The 25,690-nt window shown below is 41.6% G+C and overlaps 1 protein-coding gene across 10 annotated transcripts in view; it reads left to right on the top strand.

The window, feature by feature from the left end:
- Positions 1-25,690, top strand: part of PDE1C (phosphodiesterase 1C) — a 572,342-nt gene that overhangs the window by 215,510 nt on the left and 331,142 nt on the right. The window contains exons 1-3 of one of the 10 annotated variants that reach the window (XM_039472938.2): positions 3,390-3,488; positions 4,097-4,199; positions 25,422-25,448. The exons of the other annotated variants lie outside the window; for them this stretch is intronic. Of the exons in view, the coding sequence (XP_039328872.2) occupies positions 4,099-4,199; positions 25,422-25,448 (128 nt within the window). The 5' untranslated portion in view covers positions 3,390-3,488; positions 4,097-4,098. Of the gene's footprint in view, positions 1-3,389; positions 3,489-4,096; positions 4,200-25,421; positions 25,449-25,690 lie in introns of those variants that run through there. 10 annotated transcript variants of the gene reach the window in all.

Here is a 25,690-nt window from a genome sequence, read left to right as displayed (position 1 = left end):
ACTTGCTCTGCCACCTATTAGCTGTATGATTTTGCAGAATTTATCTGACTGTTTGGAGCCCTTTCTGTCTTTACTTGTAAATAGGCATTATAAAACTATGGTGAAGGATTTTACTGGGGATGAAATAGAACAACCTGTGGTGTGCCTGGCATGGTGCTTGGCACAAGACAATGTCAATAACTGGTAGGGTGGTAGTTGTGGTTATTGTGATTATTATTGACTCACGAAATCTTAGCAATGAAAGAGACCAGAGGGGTCATTCTCATGCCTGCAACCTGATTCCTATTCCTTTTTCAGATTAACATCTAGCTTCCCCTTGAACTCTGGGACAGGTAGCTCACCTTCTTTCTAATCTTTCATGACACTTAATTCTGATAGTACAGATGTTTGCTAGTACGTAGACTTCAGTTACTCTGTGTGTATTTGGAGGAGTACTTTAAATTGTTGATTATAGGTATATATGCATGCATATATGCATGTGTATGTGCCTGTGTGTGTAAATATATATATATATATATATACACACACACACACAGGCACACACACACACATATATATATATTTATATATATATATTTATGTATGCATGGCTATATGCATTTAGTGATGTTTGACCATGTAATGTTTCCTAAACAGTCTTACTAAAAAAGCTGGGTTAGGAGGAAACAATGGAAATTAACCTGTAAAGTAAAGTTGTGAGAGGCTTTGTGTTTTCTTAGACTTTTCGTTACCAGGTCAGTTTGCATCTCTTTCTTTTTGCTTGCCTCTGAGCAAAATGCCAGTAGAAACTGTGGCTTGTGGTGTTGCAACTATCAAGCATACCTTGACTGTGATAGATGAAGAGTGAACACAATCTGAGTGACATAATAACATGATGCATCTAAAAATAGTAACATTTTGTTGGCAGACAGAAGACAAAGTTGTTTTCTAATGTGGTTTAGGAGCAAGTAATCCTTAGTTGTTTTGTGGTACTTTGGCCTCAGTTTTCTCATCTGTAAAGTGGGAGCACTGGGCACTAAGGGCTGGGGTAAAGAGGAGGAGGCAGAAGTGGACTATGTACCTGAGAACTAACTACTTCCCTTCCCCATTCAATTGGAGTCGCTCTGTCTTTATTTTTTGAAGCCGAGTTATGCATTTGAGTTCCTTATAAGATGTTATTTAAAATAAAAATACTCTGTTGCTTAAAAAATTTGAAAACCTCCAAACTCTATTATCTTTTGGGTTCCTTCCTGATCTATAGACTATTATAGCTCTAAATAAAGCAAACATATTTTTACTGACTTTCTAATACACATTAATTTTGTAAGAAATTTTCTAAAATGAAACAAAATCTAGCTTCAAAAACTTTTTAAAAGATTTTTGTTTTTTTCTCTCTCATTTGTTTAATTGTAGCAAAAGTCTATTTTATTTTTTCTTCCAAAATTTGCTTTTCTCTGACAATCAAAATTCCACTAACAGTAGGAAAAAGTCACAGCTGTTTTATGAAGCAGAAAGGTAAGTATCACCCTTTATTATTCCTTTGTATCTTTTCATCCTAGGCCAGTACTCAGAGAAACTGTAACATAGTTAAAGTGTGAATTCAGCATCATTCCTCTCTTCTTGGCAATTTGTTTTTCCAAGTCTCTCCAGATGACCTCAAAGAATCATAAAGGGAAAAAGAACATAAAAATCTTTTTGCCTAAATGTATCACTTTATAGATGTGGAAAATGGGTCTCTGTGAGGGGGATAAATTTGTATAGAATAAGGTAATCAGACATAACTCTGGTCTTCTCTAGTTCAGTTCTCTCTCTAGTTGGTCTAGGAAGTCTCCTGGTGCTTCAGTTTTCTTATTGTAAAATGGGGATGGTAATAATAGTATCTACCTCATATTATTATTATTATTGTTGTTGTTATTATTATGCTTCCACATTCTGCCAGCAGGCCCTCCCAAAGTACACACACTAATGGAAATACCTCATTTGGGGACCATGTTCCTGTCTTCCATTCTCAAAGCAAGTCACTATAAAAATGTCCTCTTGTGGCATTCTGTTCCCTCAGGATACTGTTTCTCTGCTGGGGAACACTGGAAGGGTAACTGGTGTTATTCAGATAGATGAACTCCATGTTAAAATATTGCTTAATGTTACCATCGCTGGGTAATAATACCTTAACTCAGTGAAAATGTATGCACCTCCACAAACCTTTAAAGGCTGACTTTAATGGGGTGATTTACTTGGCAGGTAAGCGGGTAAGTTGTTTTTCCTCAAACAGGTCTTTTGTCTTACCTTGAGGTACTACCTTCTTTGCTAGAATGCATAGGGCCAGCCAAGCCATCCTCATGACTCTCACCTCTAATTTCTAAAAAAACGAGTGCCAATTACGAAGTGGGTGAACATTTATGATTTAGAGACCATTTTATTCCTTTGTTAAAAAGTCAGGTGAATGAAACTTTACTTGAACAGTGAAGAAAAACTCGTCCTCACTTGTAAGTTTATCTTGCTTTTGGGAGTCAGGCAATTATCTGATGGATAGAAAGATAATTTTGAGAGTGTGGTGGATGGAAGTATTACCTGTCATTGAGGACAAACACTGTATGGGGCATGCGGCACTCTGAATCTCAGGAACGCTGAGATCCAGGTTTGAAATAGCCCCTGGTGTTGGCTTCACCTAGATGGGAGTTTGGCGGCCCCTTCTGTGATGTTGCTGGCTATCATCTTGGGCATGGATCTTTTTCCTCCCAGTCTTTGGTTCCTCTTCTCACCTGTCCTCCCTCCCTGACTTCCAACTTCATACCTAGTCCCATTCTTCCAGAGCATTTACTGACATTGTGCATGCCCTAGGGGAACACTGACAGTGAAGGTGCAGCTTTGTGGAGCTGAAACTTTATCAACATTCACAGCCACCCAGCCAGCACCCAGGAGGGACCCCCTTGAGTAGCCTGTGGCATTGATCAGCATTTATGTGCAGAAACTTACCCCCTCACTGCTCGCACATCTTCTCCTTTTTTTTCCAATGGGGGGCGGAGAGAGAGAGAGACAGACAGACAGAGACAGACACACCTTTTAGCAAGAAAACCCCAGTGTGGCGTGTAGTTCCCTGCGTCCCCGTCAGTCACTTTAATATTTCAAAATGGACCCGGTTGCGTGGCGGGCCCGAGGGTGAGGCTGTAAGGGACCTCCAGGCAGAACCTCCGGAGCCTCCCGGCTGCTGCGTGCCCCAGCCCTGGGAGGAGACGGATTTCCCTTCCCTGCGACTTGCGCGCGGAGCCGAGCTCTTTCGGAGGTGCGGGTTCCGGGGGCCCACGCAGCCCCCGCGGGTCGGCAGTGGCTGCCCTGCGGGGGCCGGTGTGCCCGGCCGGGGTCGGAGCCGAGCGTGTGCCCGGCAGACGGCGGTGCCCGCGCGCCCCTCCCTCCCTCCGCGCCCGTGGTGCCAGCCCAGACGCCAGCCCGGGCGCTGACAGACGACTTTTCTCACTTGTCAGTTTTCTCGCTTGTCAGCAGAGCTGCTGGTAAGTGAGAGAAAACAGAGGGGCTCGAAGGCAGCGCGGCCAGGGAGCGAGCGGGGCGTGGGGCGGAGCCCGGTGTGCGGCCTCCGGGTCAGGCCCCACCGCCCCGCGCAGGCTCCCGCTGGGCTCCGCCGCTGCTTTTCTCTCCTTTCTCACTTTCTTCCTCCTCCTCTGCCTCCTCATTTTCTCTTCTCCCCAGTCACTCCTTTTCTCCTCCAAACCCTTTAGTTGCGCACTGATCGCTTCTTTGTTTGGGGGTAGGGGGAGAATACGGATAGACCCGAGGTGCTTTCTCTTGGAGCAGGAGCCCTATCCCGATCCCGACCCCAATCGCTATCTCAGTCCCTATCCCTATCCCTGTCCCTGTCCCTGTCCCTGTCCCTAGCCCGGGACCATGGCTGGTTCCCGCAGCCAGCTCCGGGGCGCACCTGGGGCTGTGGTTGCTCGAGATCGGAGTCTACTCTAAGTCCGAGTCTGGGGGGCGCAGAAGGGGGAGCGCACGGAGAAAGTGCCCGGGAAACGCGCGCCGGCTGGGAGTCGCAGGCTGGGTGAGGAGACAGGGAGGGGACAGCCCAAACTCTCTCAGCTTCACCGCCAGTGGTCACCTGCAGCTATGGAGTCCCCAACCAAGGAGATTGAAGAATTTGAGAGTAACTCTCTGAAATACCTACAACCGGAACAGATCGAGAAAATCTGGCTTCGGCTCCGCGGGCTGTAAGTACATCTATTTACTTCTCCTGCCCCATTTCCCGCTTCCATCCTTATTTTGCTACACAGCCGCAGTCACGACTGCTCACCCCGTTCCTGCATGGCCCTTTAAATACAACCCTGGAAGTTCCACAACTGCTGCTCTGTTAATTACAGTCACTGCTACTTTCCTTCCAACACAGAGAGGGTTGTCTTTCTGTCTTAGAATGCCTTGCTGTTCCAAGTCATGCTTTTTGGGGGGAGAAGGAGAGACATTCTTTGATGAGTCAGTTATGGTGGCCCAAAACTCAATGAGGTGTTTCTGATCCTTTTTGCCCAGGGAGAAAAGTTTGGGACCCAGACAGGGACTCTTTTTGGAGGAAGAGCTTTTCTCTGCAAACTGCTTGAAAACACTTGGGCAGGTGGTCCAAGAACTTACCAACCCTTAAAATTCAACATGCGTTCTGGCTGCTAAGTTCTCTTTTCTCTCCTTGGCCCAGTTGAAATTCTGATATTTCCTATAGTTCTTTTTGGTGGAGAAATACTTACTAGAAGGAAAGGTTTTTGTGGAAAAAGTTGGGGGCAGAAACGATATTAGAGTTTCCTTGCAATATTTGAACAGCAAAATAGAGTGGCCAGAATTCCAGTTGCCCTGATGGATGGAGATCTATGAATTTCATTCACTTCATTTGGGTTCTGTCTGGTTTTGGGTATTGAGGAGAGGCGACCTGAAAATACATGGTATTTTCTATAAAAAGATTTCATCAATGAACTGCTGGTCACTCCAGTCAGGACCTGCAGGGATAGCTGTACATTCACAGCTCACTCCCCAGTCAAAGGGCAGGTCCCAAAGACACCTTCCATGACGACCAGATAGTAATTTCATCAGACATTTGGCATCAGATATCTCTACGGTTTAAAAATACGTTTTTTCTCCAACAATATTCTCTAGACATTCTGTTTCTAACAAGGGCATTGATGGGAAAACTAGCTCCCTGCCAGGTTGTTTGTTTTGCTGCTGTTATTGTCTTTGAAAGCACACACACAAACAAAAGACAAATAAAAAATGTGTTAATCGAAGTTAGCTTGATATTCAAGTTTCTAAGGAGAAGCATTGAAGTAGTATGCATTTCCTTAAGGGGTCCTTATTTATAAAAGCTGTTCCATATATAGTCCAAGTGAGCTTCATTGCCATTGATTTCAATGGGAAACCATGCCAAATAATTTGATTTTTGACTTGTCTAGCCACCGCTAGTGGAGGCTGTAAACTTATTTGGAAACCTTGTCTCTGGCTGGCAGGCTTTCCTGACAGTTTAGATGCCCGCAACGCAGCAGCTCTCAGAGTGGTGTTTACAGCCATCTCATGTTATATGGAGTGAACATTACGTCCGGTTGTACTGAGCTGCACACAGAAAGTTTGTTGTGTCCACAAAGTCTGTGCCCGAAGTGTATAATGTGAAAGTGTTGTTGAGCTGGTTTCCTTGCCATGCTGACTAGCGGGATTCATATCCACATACCCAGGAACTTCTTCTCTTGGGCTGCTTTTCAATTTAAACCGACTCCATGGAGACACTTGGGCTAGAGACAACTGTTTGGTCAAATCAGCAATGCTGAGGCGGGAACTTGTGTGAGAAAGCATTAGCACTTGCAACACTCTGGCTTGTAGTTTTCTCAGTTTCAAATCTGCTAGGCTTCTTTCCCCAAGGTGTTGCAGTGTAATGTAGCCACATTTTCATTTTCTAGACTCTTGTATCTACTCAGAACCTGGTGCCTTTGAACACGAAAAGCATGGGGTGTTTCTTCCCTAAATATGTTTTTGGATCCCTCTACCTGTCCTTCCCAGGCAAACATACTGCCCAACAGCAATATCATAATATCATTAGCTTCACTTTCTAATTTGAAAAGAAGATGCTATTATTTGTTATTATTATGCATATTTCTACCAGTATGTGATCCTTACCACTTTTTTTTTTTTTTTTAATGTAACAGCAGTGCTAGAATAAATAGCTAAGGACTCTGGAAACCAAAGCACACACTCTTTTATGCCACTTGGAATAACACTTTTGCAGTCCACAAAATAGAAACCCTTAGGAGATGGAAGGGTGTGTGCATATTTGTCCACACAACAGATTGTCAGTAAGAGAAAGGAAGCTGCTCTTTCAACATTTTAGAAAGGCTCAAACCATAATTGGATTTTCATATCAATTTATTACCATGACACCTTTATAGAAAGGGCTCTATAAGTGACCACAGATGGTCAGGAATTCAGTTCAACTTGTCTGAGAGACATCTCAGTTCAGGATGTGATCATCTCATGTCTCGATTATTCAATGGTATCTCATCTCCTTCTTGTTGGTATCTTCCCCTATTCAACTTATTGTTGAATTTTTCATCTCCTCCATTAGAATGTAAGTTCCATGAGGACAGATACTTACTCACTGCAATACCTAGAACAGCGTTTAGCACATAGTAGATGCTCAATCAATAGGTGATAATGGAAGCATAAAACCAAAATGTGAGCTTTTTAATATTCAAAATGAAGCTAAACATATATTTAGGTCAGCTTACAGCCATGAGACCTGTCAACACAATGTGCCATGAGCTACCTGGGATGCAAGTTTTATTAACATCATTACCCAGGTTGGGGCACAGAAATCTAAACTGAGGTGGGAACTGGGCAAGATGTGGCAGAGTGGTGGCCCAGGGCTGAATCCCACTCTTGTGATCACGCAGGCTCTCTCTTTCCCTTCTTTATAGCCCACCTTTCACACAGGCGAGGGTAGTCTTTACCAGAGCAAGAGGATTTCTGTGGTTATCACCTGCAAAGAATCAACAGCCCAGGGCCCTGCAGAGAAGCGTCCCCTGTATATTCCAGCCTCTACCCACTCCCTGCCATGCCTCCTTTTTCTCTAGCACTTCCCACCATGCGAGCACTGTATAGTTTATTTATTTTTAGGTTTGTTGTCTATCTCCCCCAGCTAGAATATAAGCCCCATAAAGGCAGGGTTTTTGGTTTGCTTTGGTCACTTGCTCTTGGTTTGCTTTTTATCCCCAGTGCCTACCCTACCACCCAGGATGCGGTAAATTTTCCGTACATGTTTGAAAGAGAACTACTTCACGTATTTCTCTAAGAAAGAATTAGGAAGAACTCTTAACCTAGCATTGTAGCATCATCAACATACTAACAGGGCATCAAATATTGGAAAGGTGAGTTTTAAACAGTCTCTGTCTTAGCTGGGACTATAGACACCTGCAAGCCCAAGTGTCTGTTATGATGATGGCACCCATGCTCCTTGAGCGAGGTGCTGCACACTAATGCCCAGGGGCTGGCTGTGATTCCAGGGAGGATGCTGGTCCTCAGCCTTCATCTGCGCCCTGTTGCTTCTTATGCACATGCTCCCATTTCTCTAAGTGAGAAGAGAACACTTACTGCACATCTGAGCTTTCTTAACTGAAACTGTCAGAGGGATGCTATCCTCTTACTCTTCTGAGAGGAGCCTCGTTTTCCCTTTTTCATAAACCTCGGTTGCCCCTGAGGAGTTGTCGTCATACCTCTTTTCTCTGTAGGACTGGGTAGAGTTTTTGAGCCCCTCCCAATTGCTTTTTGTTACAGAATCTTCCAGTCAGGGAAATAGGGTTATGGGTGTTCTTTATACCCCTGATGAAGCCTCGTAGGGCTTCTTGGATTTGATCAATTGGGTCATGACTGTACCTTGGGTCCTGACCAAAAGTTGTTTTATTGCCAGCCTGCTAGATGATGACAGAAAGGTGTTTCTATGCTGCATTTTTGAAAAATTGAGAACAAGAGAGCAGGTTTTACTTATTCCTTGGCATTTGTCATCACAATTATAATTATCTAATCTCTCACATATTTATTTTGCCCAACTATGAGGTAGTAAGTATAATAAATTTTTATGCTTATATAACACTCCACAAAGATGATGATGCTTTTTTCTGCATAACCCAAAGTAATATTATTAATATAAAGGCAAGAGAATGGCTATTAAGTTAATAGACTGTGACAACCATTGTTTTTGTCTATGCAGCAAGCTTCCCACCAGCCTTACTATGCTAGCAGAATCTACTCACCCCAGCTGGAACCCCAGCATAGTACAGGACTGGCCATTCGCTGGATTTACCTTCCAGCAATAAAAGTTGGTCTCTTGTAGGGCATGGATCCTAAACAGAAGCATTAGAGTCCCTCACTGACATTTCTGTATTGGCTGTGGGAAAGGGAGGCTTTTCTTTTCTTCTGGACTTTTATGGGGCTGCTATTGGATCAATTACCCACTATAGAGAAGACCTTTTCATGATAGGAGGCAGTGAGGCCCATATTCAAAAGGAAGCAGAAAAGATGGAGTGGGAATCCCTGGGTCAGCTCCTGGAGGCCCCAGTTCCTGTAGATGTGTCTCCAGTTCTATCAGCTATCCCAGCTACGTGAGCTAGTTAGACTCTGTTTTTGCTTAGGATGTGTTGAATTTGGTTTCTCTGAAACAGTCTTAACTAATACCCTACTGATACACAGAGAAGTTAAGTGACTCTTCCAACCTACATAGCAAAAATGAGGAGAAAAGCCATAGGCAACAAAGCCTGGACGTTTGGTTTTAAATTTCTTATTTAAGCCCTCTGTGTTTTGTTTTGTTTTGTTTTGTTTTGTTTCCAGTCAACTGAATTTTAAAATAGTATAATTAGTGTTCAGGCAACACTGGATTACTCAATTAACATTTACTAGTGTCTAGTAGGTGCCAGTCAGTTTGCTAAGCCCTAGGTTTGCAAGAGTAGGTAAGATACATACCTGACTTAAAGCAATTTGAAGGCTAGTGGCAGAGACTGACATGAGTACCTGGAGGTGATGCATATAGTTACAGGGGGATGCAGGGAAGCTGCCTCTACCTGTGAGGGTCAGAGAACGTGTACCAACTACAGTGAGTTGTATATTTATTCTAGGCAGGGTCATTAGAGTCATAAGGAAGAAACTTGCTTAGATTATTTTCATTGATGTCAGCCTTTTGCAAAAATGCAAAGAAACCTTCTGCAAAGATGAGAGAAAAACAAGGAGTCCTCCAGGCAGCCCAGAATAAACTAGTCGAGATTTCTGAGCTGTTCTTATGGACTACTGGCAAAGCTGTTTGTACTTAACTGAGATATGGCCTGAGTTCTAGTGAAACTTCTCTATGTTCACCACTAACTGATAATCACCCAAGGAGAGAGTATCGTTGGATCTATTTGCTGTCATGCAACATGGAGCTACTGGGGAGAAATCCCCCTGTCCCCTCAGAAGTAGTTGGCCCCTGAATTGGTCTAGGTAATAGGATTACCTTTTACAAATCAATTCCCAAGAGCCTTATTTTCCTTAAAAGGTGGCATCTTCTTGTAGCTCATCTAGTACAATATTGAGGGACAAATAGAAGCGTATGAATTGATAGAATAGTGTGTGCAATGGTACACACTAAAGTAATATTAATATGAAGAGGCATGAGAGGCCTTGGCACGTCAAGGAGGTGTGAGAAATAATGCTGGAAAGGAAGGCAGGGGCCAGGCAGTGACATATGACATTTACAAATTTTACATTTTGTTTTACTCAAAATTATATATGCTCATAGTTTGAAGAGGTGAGTAATTGAACACATTTTACTATACAACAAAAAAGTGCTGTGTTTTAGGTGTTCTTTCATATCTTCTAGAGAAATAGATATATTTTTATGATACATATTATTTTTAGGAGTTTGCATTTTTTCCTTTCAGTTATAAGGAATTGTTAAAAGATGTTAAGCTGGAGAGTAACAAAATTAGATTTGAATTTTAGGATTGTAATTCTGGAAAAAGGGTGGAGGACAGATTGAAGATGAGACTTGAGGCCTGGAGACCAGTTGGGGAAGATGCCTGATTTGGGGTAGTGCTGCTGAAGATGAAAGAACAGGGGGCATGTTTGAAATGAGAATTGACAGAACATAGATTTAGAACAGAGAAAGAGGAGCAGTTGTCTTCTGAGTTTCTTTCAGCTTAGATGTCTGAGTGAATTTGGTGTTACTTGCCTCGTTAGGGACTGTGGAGATAGGAGCAGGCTTCAGTAAAGCAGAATAATACACTTGGGTGTAGACACGTTAAACTGGTAGTCTCTGGAATGTCCAAACAGCCATTGGTGATGGCAGTATAGAGCCATGGAGAGACTTTTGGTCTGGAGTAGTGGGTCTGACAATCTTGGTTTTTACTTAAAGCCTTGAAAGGAGATGACCCAGGGAAGAGAGCATTGACCTGAATCTTACCAGAAAAGCAATTCCACAAGAATACTTTTAAATAATGTTTTTTGTTTCCCCAGATTACATATTTAGTGTATTAATTGATTCTACTCTCCCACTCAATTGGAATTGCCAGATGGTTCAGCATATCTTTATTGGGTTTCCATTATGTACTAGGTGCTGGGAGCTTCAGAAGGGATAAGAAAATATCAGAAGAAAATCCTTATCAGGAAACTTAGAATATATTGAGGGAAACAAGATAGTTCTTACATATGTTAAAAGGTTAAAGATCAACAACAAAAGGGAGAGTAATAATTGCTGACCGAGTGATATGCACACTACATACTAGGATTCAGAGAAGAAGACATTTGTGTTTGAAGAATTGTTTTTGGGTCTTTCTTTTCTTAATAGAAATCAAGTTAAATCTCTCTGAAATATACTCTTAATGTGTATTACAAGGGAAAAAGAAGGTGAATATCAAAAGGGGTAAATAGATTCTCACATTTACAGTGAAATTTTCTTTACTTGAATACTCACGCAGTTTACTAGTATATCATTACTTGCTTATTGTAATTTCATTATGCTAGTGTATTAGTTGATTACAAGTCAATATTTAGCAGCTAAGTGCTTAATATTTTGACTGAGCTTTACAGCATGCCTCCATCAGTTGGGAAGCAGTCCTAAGCAGAGAGGTTTCTGCTTTGCTGTCTCTAGTTTTCAGTCTTTCATTTTCTTGGGCTCATGGAAGACTACTTTCCTTGGTTTCCGTTTCCCCACATGGAAGGAAAGTGTTTATAGCACCTAGCGCCTGTCTTTTTGAGAAACAACTAAAAGAAATAATTGTCATTAGGTTGATGCAAAGGCAATTACTTTTGCACCAACTTAATATATATAAGGCACATTGAAATAGACGGTGACAGCTTTGAGAATAACCATCATTGCAGCTTCCCACTAGCAATAAAAATGAATTCTACAACAAATGCAACACTCTATTTCTGGGGGAGGTACACTGAATTCATGTAAAATATTGGTATTCTTCAGGCTTTTATTGTACTCTTTATGCAAAGTCCTCTTGACAGCTGTTATTAAACAAAATAAATGAGTCTTAATAAGACAAAGCTAGAAGTTCCTAGCTTGTGAGATTGTAAAAAAAAAAAAAAGGAATAATTCAATCCAGAAGATACGCAAATTGATAATTTTAGGTAATGAGTTTTATTTATATAGTTTAGGGAATACACACATATCCGTATGCAGAAAATTCATTCATTAATTCACTTACCAGATATTTCCCAAGCACTTGCTATGTGCCTGGTACTGTGCTAGGCACCAGGGAATTACTGGGAAACAAGACAAAGGCTCCCTCCCTGGGGGAATGTTCAGCCTACAGTAGAGGCATATATTAAACAATATTTCCACAAATTACTATCTGCTGTGATGAGTGCTGCAAGAAGTCCCCTACAGGGAGCTGTGAAAACATGGAAGAGAAGACTCAAACTTTGTCCAGGATTCAGAGAAGGCTTCTCTGAAGAAGAGAGACTGATGCTGAGACATGATTATGTAAGTATTTGGTTAAGTAGAGTTAGGGAAGCATATTCTAGGCATTCAAGGCCTGGTATGTTCAAACCTGCAAAGATCTAAAGACAAGGAGGAGCATGGCCCCTCTGAGAAAATGAAAGGCGGCCAAGTGGCTGCAGCACAGACTGAAAGGAGGCAAAGGCTCCAGACACAGCTGGAGAGGAGCCAAGTCCGGCTTCATCCACCAGGGGGCCTCAGCAAGCGGAAGCCATGGATATGAGAACTACTTAGGAGGTAGACCCAGTAGGACTTGGATATGGGGGATGAGGAAGAAAGTGGAATCAAGGTCATCTCGCAGGTTTTTAGTTTGAATCCCCAGGTGTTATTTTCTTAGATTATCATTGAGGGAGGAACACATTTGCAGGTTTGGTTGTGGGTGGAAACAGGATGAATTGGGGTTAGAGATCGTGAGTTCAGTGTGGGGCATACTGACTATGAGGGCAGATATGGAGAAGACAAGAGCAGTTGGATAAGTGAGTCTGGAGAGTAAACAGGTCTGGAGATAAAATATACAGCCCAGCAAAGCAAGGAGAAAAATTCTGTGTGTATCTGAATGATGCTAAATTAATATTTCTATAAACGCAAGTAGAGAATACAGTTTAGTGTGACCCTTAAATAGTCTGATGGAAGGTTTCCAAAGACTAAAAATTTATGTATATTTTCTCATTGGCATTTACTTGTTCAAAATATTGACATTTACTTAGAAAGGCCAGCTAGTAATCATAACTTTACTTGAAACTTATATTGACTGCTTGGTACCATGCCCATCACAACATAGGTTTGGAACAGAGACAGAAACCAGTATGACCATTCCTGGTATTCCAAGGGTAGAAAGAGGCCATGACCCAGGGGGGCCAAGTGGAATGAGCCCTCATCATGGACCTTCTGGGAGGTAGAGGGCACATGTCGTGGGCTGAGGCCTGAAGTCTGGAACCCAGCCCACTGTAGAGGGACCAAGTGAAGCTTGGTTGCATGGAGGCTCCCTGGCTCTGGCAGGAGGCCTTTCTGCAGTTTAGGCTCCATTGAGTGGGTTTGGCCTCCCCGTGTCTGCTCCAGAGGTGCCCTTCATGGACGTGGCTGGATCTTGTCTCCTGAAATAGTCCACTGTTCTGGCCACAGTGCTCACTCACTGCACCACGTCTTCCCATTTGTGCCCATCCTTTGCTCTTCAAAGCCTTCTATTTCTGCTCAAATCCAAGGGCCCATTGCAAGGACCCAGTATTCAATATTCTGCCAAAATACAGCTTTCTTTTCCCTTAAGGCCACCAGAAGAGCAGTCATTTAGACAATCAGTATGGGAATGGATGGAGGATTTTATCTGAAAGTCACAACTGGGCATTCAAAGAAAAATAAACTGTTGTTCTTCCAGATTCCAAACAAAATGCTTAAAGAACCAAGACTTTTTCTACACTTTAGAGATACATGTAGTAAATATGGTAGTAAAAGATTAATCTTTGAAAGCTCCTTCCAGACATGTTTTAGGAGTAGTTTAGATTCAGACTAATATCCTGCCACTTTTTTTGTCTGTCTCTCTGACTTTTGTCTAAGGATGACCCATAAAAATATATTGCATTTAGTATGCCATTCCATGTGGGTGTCACTGGAAACTCTGCTAACTAAAAGGAATTACAAACACTTTCATAAATAAGGTCTTGTCTGGATCGTTAGTGAAATAGAAGGATTATCATAAATCAAGCCTCATAAATGTTGTTTTTGAACTGCTATTCTGACTAAAATCACTGACTGAAATTAGTCATTGTTAAATAATGAAAGAATCGTTCAAACCACCAATTTCTGGGAGGGTTGGCATAGTTTCAGCGAAGGTAACTACTATAGCTAAGGAAAATTTGCTTCCAGTGCTCATCTGATTTCAGTTGACAGGAGAACTCAAAATGGTCCCAAGAAATGCATCTGCTAGTTGGCAATTTTTTTCCCTGTGTTTTGGACAATGGGCTCATTTTGCCATATTTAAATTGTTGAGATTTACAGAGCATGTGTTCAGAGAGGCTTACACAGATGATGCCACTACAAGATAGGATTTTACAGGAAATAGGAAGGACTTATGTTCCCAAGGAGCCATGGCACTGACTCAGATTCACCTGGAATTGTAAATGACCAGCAGCTGCTTTCTGCCAGGAGTTGGTTTTGAAAAGAGTTGAGAGGAAGTGCACAGAGCGGGGAGAGGAAAGGAACACTGCAGGAGTGGGTAGGCAAGGCTTCGAAAAATTAGACTGACATTGAAGTTAAACTCAGCAGAAGATTACAGTTTTTGTTCTGGCTAAATCTACGAGGGGAAAAACAAAGTAGAGAATTGAAACAGCTCTGTGGATAATTCAATTAAAACCCTACTCCTCCCCTAATTACAGGGATATATCTGTGAAGTGTGAGATTTTTGTCTTAATCCTTTGGATTTCTGTCTACTTTGACAGTGCCACCACAGATATTAAGAGATATTTTTGCTTTTAGCTTTTCTCACTGATGTTTATTTAAGTAGGAGACGGGCTCCCAGGAAGAAGGTCACAAAAATCGCTTCCATTCCCACCCACACAGTTTTGCAGTACTTATAACACAGCAAGTGGTTGTAAATACGTGAATAGATGACTAAATCAGTTATGCAGAAAACATGCTACTCGGGCTTTCACAAGCATGACGTTTACTTTCTATTTTCTTTCTCTAAAAACCTTTCCCTGTTTTTTCATTGATGCCACTGATTAGCCCACTGCCCAGCTTTAAGCAATAGATTTTTAGCTAGAAGGGAAGGAAATTGTGTTTGGTTTGCTCAAAAAATCTTGCCTTCCAAAAGAAGATTTCAGCTTACGTTGAGGAGGGGTCCCATTTGGGGCTTCTTAAATAGGAATCCAAGTGCTGGAATTTTTAACCCAGGCTCAGGAGAGAAGCAGGGATGAACAGGAGATTGGATTTCTGTGTTTGGCCAGCTGTCTTCAGGCAGTGGAGGAGATGTAGAGGGAGAACAGTGAAGAAAGGGGCTTGCTTTGGGAGAACAGGAGCGCTGAGGCAGCCTGGATCTGCCAGATGAGTAGCCCCAGATGGGGCTTCCCGTGGGGCTGTTTAGTTCTGAGAATGTTAAAGTCTCCTCCTAGGTTTCTCCACTTTCCACTACCTGGTCAGCAGCAGATAGAAATGCACTTGCTCCCAGGAATGAGTTAAAAATTGACTGTCTTATTTACAGCTCTGCTTCAGATTTGCATTCTCCCATTCTTTGGAGTCACCATCCCCACCCCCAAGCCCCACTGTCAAAGGCTGCCTTCATGTGAATTTGATCTCATCACTGTTGGCTAAACATACTGGAGTTCTCTATCTTTGGGAGCTGGCTATCTCTGAATATGATCTTCCTTTTCTAAGAGAACTCAGTGACAGAGTATGAGTCCATAGAACAGTTTTCTCTACTAGAAACCTAGCAAATAAATTCCCTAGAATTTTTGGTTTTATTAGTTGTTTTTCTTTTCTAGTGATTGGGCTGTTCCAGGTAAAAATTAATTTTTTTTTGCAGTTTATAATCTTTTTTATTTTGTGTGTGTTGCTTTGGACCTTTGACCAAGCAGGAAAATAAAATCACTGTGCACATAAAATTTCATTTTATAGCTCATCAGTTAATTATTTGAGCTAGTAAGAGAGGAGATTCTCTATTATCTCCTTTCTCACCCCTAAATATTCTTGTGGAAGGTGCCAGGAGACCACCAGTTTATATGTATTTTTTCTAATTAGCATTTACTTGTTCAAAATATGGGAAAGGCCAGGAAGCAATGGATAGGTTTGCAAAGCTAGGTTTTAATGCATGCATCATGTAAATGAAATCACTGATAGGAATGAGAAGAAATGTACAAAAACCTTCCATTGTCAGCAGCATATAGATTAATTCATACAAATGATGTAAGAGATCCATTAGAAGTTTCTAGAGATATCCAGTTCTCTTCAGTCATTACCCTGCATGCCAATGATAAACAAAACCAGAGGATCAGATGACCGTTCAGATCCTCACTCATTTCATGGTTATTTGTAGCATTTTATCTCAGTCCACTTTCCCATGAGTGAAATACATGTGATCTATACTCTGAGAACCTGTAGTTAACTATATGAGCCTTGCTACGCATTTTGTTTTTCTCTGAGCCCGTCTTTCAACCTCCTGTCCCTTGAGGGAACTGAGGCCTGATAGCTGAGCTTTCCAAAGCAGTCTGGGTCTGTGGGTCGGCAGTGGTAGTGGTCTCTGGAGATAAGAATGGAGACAGGATAGGACTTGGAGAAGAGTGAGTCATTGTTACCCAGAAACCGTGGAGAACACTGAAGGTAGAGCTGGAATTCACGTTGTGTGTATGCAGTTGTTGCATATCCAACTTCCCATACCAGGAAATCTTGTGCCCTACTGGGAGGTATCTTTCTGTCAACTTAGAAACAGCACAAGTTTTGGTTTTTCAAAGCCAGCTTGTTAGAATATTAAGCCTATTTATAAACCTCATTATTGCAGCACCCATATGGCTCTTGCTCAAAGATACTCACTTTAAAAAAGTGAAAGACTGCCAGGCGCTTCATAATTCAGCATCAATGTTTAATCGACTCTCACTTATCCAGGCTATTAGAAACAATTTCCAAATCATCTGTTTGACTTTGGAGTACTTGATACTTACATTTGACTGTAGGTGTGCCCAGTACTCTGGGATCTCCTAGCCATCAAAAAGCAAATAAAGACCCTTAAAAGCATCCTTGCCCCCACCTCACTGTTTCCCTGCTTGTCTTTACTCTGCCCCTGTGGGCAGAATCTCCCCTTAAGCTTGCTTAGTTTCATTCTTTATCCCCTTGACCAAGGGCGGGAGATGGAAAATGAAGTTCAGGGTCTAGAAACTTCTGCTTTTTGACACTGCCGAGAGGAGCACTTTGGGGAACCTATTTAAATACTGGAGGCCTGTGCTTTTTGCCCTTTGATGATGCTCCTGTCTCTGAATCCGTCTGTCAGGATGTGACCAGCTGGCTATAAATAGACTGAAGCATTTGAGTGGGGGTTTTTGGGCTCACTTCCCCTGTTTGGCACATGTGCATGCACACATATGTACACAACGTTTGATACTTCTTGGTTAATTCATAGTTCCATTGAAACATTCGAGACGTAAATAGACTGATTTTCAGTGAAGACCGGTGGTCTTTTAATTTGCTTAAGAGCTAAATAAGTATGGGTTAATCAATAATTCTAGTCTTAGCAGATGAGATCTCTACATTGAGTTACAACTTCCTGAGAATGCTTAAGGATGCTGTGTAAGCAAGTCACTGGGCTCAGTTTTTAGGAAGTTATTGATATAAGGACTCTTTTTGAAAGATAATTTTAGATATTTCTAAGGATAATTATAATATCCAGTTCATAAGTACCCAGTTTTACTTTCTTTTTTTCTCCCTGCTTTCTGGGCAATGGCTCAGCTGTGACATTTGAGGGGAGTGTGTGGCTTTGCTAGGTTAAGTGGGACATTGCTGGGGTGGGTGCCAGGGTGTACAGGCAGGCGCAGGGCCCCTTAGGCATGGGAAAAGCTGGCTGTGTTTCAGCTCATCCTCCTCCAAGCAGAACTGAGATTAGCACCTGCTTTTTTTGTGGTTCAAGTGTTCCAATATAAGGAGAATTGGGAGTATTCAATTTTTCCATTCTAGAAAAGCAATCTTCAACCTTTTTTGGTGACTCTTATAATCAGTGAAATATTTTTTATCAACTAAGATTTGAAAACCTACTGAATTACAATACCATTTTTATGCAGTACTACTGTTTTTAGTACAGTAGCTGACTCTTTCTTGTTTCCAGTATGCCCAACACTATGCTAAACGCCCTGCATTCATCATTGCATTTAACTCTCACATCACCCTGTGAAGCAGGCACTGCTGTTACTCAGATCTTACAGATGAGGAAACTGGTGCTTGGAGAAATGATGTAAGTTTCTAAAGATCATGCAGCCTGTTGGACATAATAAGTTGGACAAGGGATTTAAGCTCAGGCAAGTGATGTTAAGCAGTATGCTGTAATGCCTTCCTTAGAAAAACAGAAACAACAAACAGATAAAGCCTGTGTGTGTGAGGCGGTGGGGGGTGGGGGCAGTGGTGGTGGGTTGGGGGAGAGAACGGTAGAGCCCATTCCAGGGAAGAGACTTTGCAAAGAGCCGCTCTAGACGTTTGAGGCTGTGTCCTCAGCCTGGCCTTGTGAAGATGCCCTGCCTTCTCTCCCAGCATGAAGCTGGCCTCCCCATCTCCCACCCTGCCAACTTTGCCAGGTCCCAGAACACAACAGCTCCTTGTCTTTCTTCACTTTCTACATCAGCTCAGTCTAGCTACACGAAATCTTGAGATTCATACTGTGTTGTTTCAATTTTCAAAATATTATAAATTTAAATTAAAATTTAAAAACAGGCTGGGCATGGTGGCTCATGCCTGTAATCCCAGGACTGAGAGGCTGAGGCAGGTGGATCACTTGAGGTCAGGCGTTCAAGACCAGCCTGGCCAACATGGTGAAATCCTGTCTCTACTAAAAATACAAAAAATAAGCCAGACGTGGTGGTGGGCACCTGTAATCCCAGCTACTTAGGAGGCTTAGGTAGGAGAATTGCTTCCAGGTTGCTGTGAGCCGAGAACATGCCACTGCACCACAGCCTGGGCGGCAGAGTGAGACTAGCTCTCAAAAACAAAACAAAACAAAAACCAAAAAAACAAAAAAACATTTCCTTTGTCTTTCAGAATGTGAGTCAGGAATTCTGTTGAATTTCTTAAAAATAGAAGGTCAAGAATAAACTGGGTTTCTTTTCCAGCTCATTTCCTGCATTTGGGTGGACAAAACCCAGTATGTTTTATTGTTATTAATTTTGTTTTGTTTTTGTCTAGTGTCAAAATTTCTTTGTGGAATCTTTTGCCTTCTTTGTATGAATTCCTTAATTTTCTTTGAAGGCTTCAGAATGCTATCTGTCTCAGCCACTTTAAGGTCCTGTATCCTTAGGCAAGTTACTTAACCTCTCTGAGACTCACTTCTGTCAAGTGGAAAGTGGGTAGAAACTCTCAGGGTTTGTAGGAGTTCTAAGTGACTTAACTTGTGTAATAGGAAAGAAATAGAGGAGGTGCTCAACAATTGTGAGCTCTCCAGCCTTCTCATTGCTTTCCTCCTGTGTGTAGGAAACCACAGCTGTGGTGGATGTCCTCACCGCTCATTATAAATCATTGCTTAATAGAAGGAAAAAGAATAGCAAGAAAGCATTTTTTATCAATTTTTGGGTAAATGCATTCATGCATTCAACAACACCAGGTTGAGCAGTTGCCATTTACCAAGCACTATGTGTTAGGCAAGAAAGAAATGCTGACAGATGTCAGATAAGCCATCATTCTTGCCGTAAGCATAGCAGACCATGACAATGAGCAGTCATAAGTGCAATGTTGCGGATAAGCTCCAGATACTATGGGACACACAGAAGGAGTGTTACCTGGTATGGGAGGCCCTCAAAGGCCTTTGGAAATGATGTTTCAGTTGAGAGCTGAGGAATGAGTAAGGCTCAGTCAGGCCTCACCAATCTTGCCCATTCAAAATAATCAGAGAGTTGGGTCTTGAGTAATTTCTACGATTTTAGGGCTATGTCTAAATGGGAGGAGATGGGAGGGCAAAAGTTTGCAATATCTGAAGGTAGGAATATATCTGTGAAGGTGGGGAATGTCAGGAAGGTGAGTTGGACAGAAAATCAGGCTTCTGGTCTTTCTTTCTTTGGGTCTACCAGATGCACAATCCATCTTTTGATGTGTATGGATGGCAGTTGCAAATAGTTCGTTTATTTAACCAGTAGATATTTGTCGTGTGCAACCATGTGCCAGTTAATGTGCATGCCCTTGGGATAAATATGGAGATCCATATGACAGACCTCTCACCTCAAGAAGCTCAAAACTAGGGACCAAGGGACCTAAAAATCTTATAATGCCTCTTAAGTGGCAGCACACTACATGACAAATTTAATGTGTTATCTCATCTGAGATCATTCCAGCCATTTTATAGATGTGGAAATGAAAGCTTGATTTAGCACAGAGCTTGCCTGAGGTCTCACAGCTAGTGAGGGTGAAGTTGAGTTTTGAGCCAGGTCTGTCGCACTCCAGAGCCCTGTTGTATCTTTCCACAAAATCACAGACATGAGACAATGCAGTGCCACGGAGAATGGTGTCAGAGAGGTTTCAGCGTGCTATGGAAGCTGAACCCTCCCACAAGAGGGTCCCATAAGAGGTGACCCTTTCCCTGGATATCATCTTTTTCTAAAATATAAATTTTATTACGTTTCCTGCTTAACTCTATCCTTAGCACTTACCAGTCTTGTCTCCTGCTGCCTCACTCTATAGTCCCTCCTTGATGGGCTCATTCGAGGCTCTGAGGCATGCCTTCTGCTCCTGCTTGCTGTATACTTCCGTATTTCTCCCTGCTGACGTTTCACCTGCCAATCAAGACTACCTCTTTCACAAAGCTTTCTTGAGCCATCCCTTGTATTTGTTGTTAAAACAACACTTTAGGTACATGTCTTAACTTCCTTTTTAGAATTTGCATTCTTTCAGAGAGGGGATCTTACAGAATTATGAAGACTAGCAATGCATATTAAATGTTTATTGCTAGTAGGTGCTGAAAATACAGAGAACACCACAAAGATATTCCTCAAGAAGAGCAACTCCAAGGCACATAATTGTCAGATTCATCAGGGTTGAAATGAAGGAGAAAATACTAAGGGCAGCTAGAGAGAAAGGTCAGGTTATCCACAAAGGGAAGCCCATCAGACTTACAGCAGATCTCTCAGCAGAAACCCTACAAGCCAGAAGAGAATGGGGACCAATATTCAACATCCTTAAAGAAAAGAACTTTCAACCAAGAATTTCACAACCAGCCAAACTAAGCTTCATAAGTGAAGGAAAAATAAAGTTTTTTTGTGAATGAGCAAGCACTCAGAGATTTCATCACCACCAGGCCTGCTTTACAAGAGCTTCTGAAAGAACCACTACACATAAAAAGGAACAAATAGTATCAGCCTTTCTAAAAAATACCAAAAAGTAAAGAGTATCAATATAATGAAGAATTTACATCAACTAATGGGCAAAACAGCCAGCAAATATTAAATGGCAGTATTAAACTCACATATATCATTATTAATTCTAAATTTAAATTGACTAAATCCCCCAATCCAAAAACAGACAGGCAATTTGGATAAAAAATTAAAACCCATCGGTATGCTGCATTCAGACCCATCTCACATGTAAGGATACACAAAGACTCAAAACAAAGGGATGGAGAAAGATTTACCAACCAAATGGAGAGCAAAAATAAATAAATAAAAAGCAGAAGTTACAATTTTTGCCTTGATAAAGTAGTCGTTAAAGCAACAAAGATCAAAAGAAGCAAAGAAGGACGTTATATAATGATAAAAGGATCAATGCAACAGGAAGAGCTAAAGATCCTAAACATATACGCACCCAATACAGGAATACCCAGACATACAAGACTTATAAAGAGACTTAGACTCCCACACAATAATAGTGGGAGACTTCAACATTAATATTTGACAGATTAATGAGACAGAAAATTAACGATATCCAGGACTTGAACTCAGATCTGCAACAAGTAAACTTAATTAACATTTATAGAACTCTCCACTTTAAATACACAAAATATACACTCTTATTAGTATCACATCATATCAACTTAGAAGTTTAAACGAAATATTGGTTGGCTCCTCGTTTGTTATTTTCTTCCCTCATTTTCTTTCATGTCTCCATTATTAAGCACAATTACAGGCATACCCATAGTTAGACTGCATTCTAGCCCAGGCAATAAAGCAACACCCCCATTCTCTTTCCCTTTTCCTCTTTCTCTTTCTTCCTCTTCTTTATTCTTTTTCTTATTATTCTTTTTTCTTTCTCTCTTATTTTTGTTTATCTTTGATTCTTTCAGAACTCCCAACGGTGCCTTTGTATATTTCTTTGGCAAATGCTGGGAGAATTCTGTGGAAACCAACAGCAAGGCCTATCGTCTTCTGACCTCTGAAGATACTATCTGCTGATAGGATTGGTTGGGTTTCTGAATAAAAGCCACAGGCATTTTTCTGCCATTGCAACTGCCCTCTTGCCTTTGGTCCCTGTATACTCTCAATGGGTTATTTTTTCATCTTGCCATGTATGCCTTAGATTAGTTTATTAGACCACCGTGGTAATGAGTCCAAGGGTCACACCCACAGCTTGCTCTGCTCTGTGCCTGAAGGTGAATCCTCTGTCCTTAGCTGCTGCCTGGAAAGTGTGAGCTGTCACTGGTGACAGGTTCCAGGTGAGAGAGAGTGAGTGATCAGTGCACATGCGTCACAGCTTTTAGGGAGAGTATAAGGTAAACCACACAAAGAACCTGCCCTTGGGGAGCTGACATTCAGTTGAATTATCTATTTATTTCTCAAAGCAAGGTCTCAAGAGAGGTGCTCTGATTCTTTCCACTTTATATACAAAGAAACTGAGGTTCAGGGGAATTTAATAACTAGTCCAGCTTTGTAAAGCTAAGTGCTAGAGCCAAGATTGGAACATAGGTAGTTTGCTTGAAAGGCCAAGACTTAATACACTGTTAGTCAACCTTCCTCCCTATTATATATGATATAATTGAAACATGGAAATATCTCTATATAGTCCTTTATTTATATATATCTTTACATGTGACTATATAGGTATATCTGTATTTTAATACATTTTTTCTATTATAATGCTTACGCTTTAAAGAAAATTTAGAAAATTCATAAAACTAAAAATAAAAGGAGTGATTTATTAACCTACTACCCTGAAGTCATGGTTGTCATTCTGGTGTATCTCCTTTCAGATAAGTAGATATCAGTACCTATCTAGTCAAGACCACACTGTAGGTTCTGTGTTACATGCTGCTTTACATGCCTGACACTGCCCTGTGCCTTTTCATTTTAACAGAGCTTTAACAGGTCATAGTCATTCTCAGTTTGAAACCTCTTTAGTTTACCAAAAAAAGTATGGTGCACAGCTCTCCATTAGCAAATAAATGGTTTGCTTTCTGGGTACAGTGACTGTAATGGAAATGCAGGTGTGGAACTAAGGACAAGTGGGAAACATTGGACTTCCTGGATATGCCACAAGGCGATGGAAGTTCTTTTCCAAGAATTTCCCCTCCTCTAATCCTCTCCAGTGCTGAGCCTATTAAAACTTTTTCTTTCTTTCTTTTTTTATTTATTTATTGCATTTTAGGTTTTGGGGTACATGTGGTGAACATGCAAGATTGTTGCATAGGTACACACATGGCAGTGTGGTTTGCTGCCTTCCGTCCCCTCACCTGTATCTGTCATTTCTCCCCATGCTATCTCTTCCCACCTCCCCACCCCCCCACCCCTCCCCCATTTCCCCCCAATGGACAGATACTTTACAAAAGAAGACATACAGGAGGCCAACAAACATATGAAAAAATGCTCATCATCACTGGTCATCAGAGAAATGCAAATCAAAACCACATTGAGATACCATCTCACACCAGTTAGAATGGCGATCATTAAAAAATCGGGAAACAACAGATGCTGGAGAGGATGTGGAGAAATAGGAACACTTTTACACTGTTGGTGGGAATGTAAATTAATTCAACCATTGTGGAAGACAGTGTGGCGATTCCTCAAGGACCTAAAAATAGAAATCCCATTTGACCCAGCAATCCCATTACGGGGTATATATCCAAAGGATTATAAATCATTCTACTACAAGGACACGTGCACACGAATGTTCATTGCAGCACTGTTTACAATAGCAATGACCTGGAACCAACCCAAATGCCCAACGATGATAGACTGGATAGGGAAAATGTGGTACATATACACCATGGAATATTACGCAGCCATCAAAAACGATGAGTTCACGTCCTTTGTAGGGACATGGATGAACCTGGAAACCATCATTCTCAGCAAACTGACACAAGAGCAGAAAATCAAACACCGTATATTCTCACTCATAGGCGGTTGTTGAACAATGAGAACACATGGACCCAGGGAGGGGAGCACTACACACTGGGGTCCGTTGGGGGGAAATGGGGGAGGGGCGGTGGGGTGGGGAGGTGGGAAGAGATAGCATGGGGAGAAATGACAGATACAGGTGAGGGGACGGAAGGCAGCAAACCACACTGCCATGTGTGTATCTATGCAACGATCTTGCATGTTCATCACATGTACCCCAAAACCTAAAATGCAATAAAAAAAAAAAGAAAAAAAAAACATTCAGGACATAGGTGTAGGCAAGGACTTCATGACCAAAACGCCAAAAGCAATGGCAACAAAAGCCAAAATAGACAAATGGGACCTAATCAAACTCCACAGCTTCTGCACGGCAAAAGAAACAGTCAGTAGAGTGAATCGGCAACCAACAGAATGGGAAAAAATTTTTGCAGCCTACCCATCTGACAAGGGGCTGATATCCAGAATTTATAAAGAACTAAAGCAGATCTACAAGAAAAAAACAAACAAGCCCATTCAAAAATGGGCGAAGGATATGAACAGATACTTATTAAAACTTTTTAAAGGATCTTCAGAGTTTACAAAAACTGGCACGCCCGTGAAGAACATTGGTATCTTGGGACAACATAATTTTTATGGCCATTTTCCCCTTATCTGCCGTTTTGACCTAGGTGAGATGGTCAGAGATGTTACTAGCTTCATGTGATAGATTAAGAAGCCTGATGCAGACGATTTGCCCAGGGCTAAATGAGTGTAAATAGCAGAGGTGGGCTGGAACTAGGTCTCTTACGTTTCCTAGGGACAGTTCCTAATGCTGTTCCCAACGTTTGCTCTTAGACTTTCTCATTGTCCCCTTCCTCACTTCTTTTTTTGAAAACCTCATGTCTGTTCTTATAGTGTACCTGCATGATTGCATTTTTACATTTAAAAAGGCATACCCATAAAGGGAGCTCAGTGCTAGATGTTGGGGATAATAGTAAAAATAGTGACAACATAAATAACTGATAATTATTCACCATTTAACCCATTTAATATGTGCCAGACAAAATAAATGTTTCATAAGCCTGTGCTCATTTACTCTGCAAGAACCTTGTGAACCTGGTAAAGGAAGGATTGAGGTTTGAACCTGGATTTTGTGGTCTTTAAAGCCTGACCTCAACTGAAATGCCACAGTACCTTCAAAATGAAAAGGGAAGAACATGGGAGCAGAGCCACTGAGCTCTTGGAATGCTATTTTTTGCTGTAAAGACTTAGGTTCTGTGCTTCTGACTACAATATGACACAGCAATCCCAAACTTTTAACTAAGCTTTGAAACCCATAAGCTTCACAGAGAAACCTCCCTAGGAAGTGTTGACCTCCATGCCCATCCCCACTGAAATAATCCTTTTCTTACCCACCGCCTGCCACAACCCTTTTCTGATACATGTTTATGCTTCTTTTCCTACAGGAGGAAATATAAGAAAACGTCCCAGAGGTAAGAACATCTTTCTGAGCTGCAATTGGCTGATTCATCTGCGGCCCAGCTCTTCGCAAGTCTGGCTCATGGTGGACTGGAACTGTAATAAACAGGATCTTGGTTCTTTCTCAGCATGTTGCCTGCTTTATCTCCCATTGCTACTGCTGCTGTAATTAAAAATTGATTGCAGGCATTTAGTGAGGCACAGTAGGTGGATACCTTCACATGAGAGTGGATCCTGTGGGTTCAAAAGCTTGTTA

This window comes from Saimiri boliviensis, chromosome 10 (genome assembly GCF_048565385.1).
Source record: "Saimiri boliviensis isolate mSaiBol1 chromosome 10, mSaiBol1.pri, whole genome shotgun sequence".
Lineage (NCBI taxonomy): Eukaryota > Metazoa > Chordata > Mammalia > Primates > Cebidae > Saimiri > Saimiri boliviensis.
This window is presented reverse-complemented; position numbering and strand designations above follow the sequence as displayed.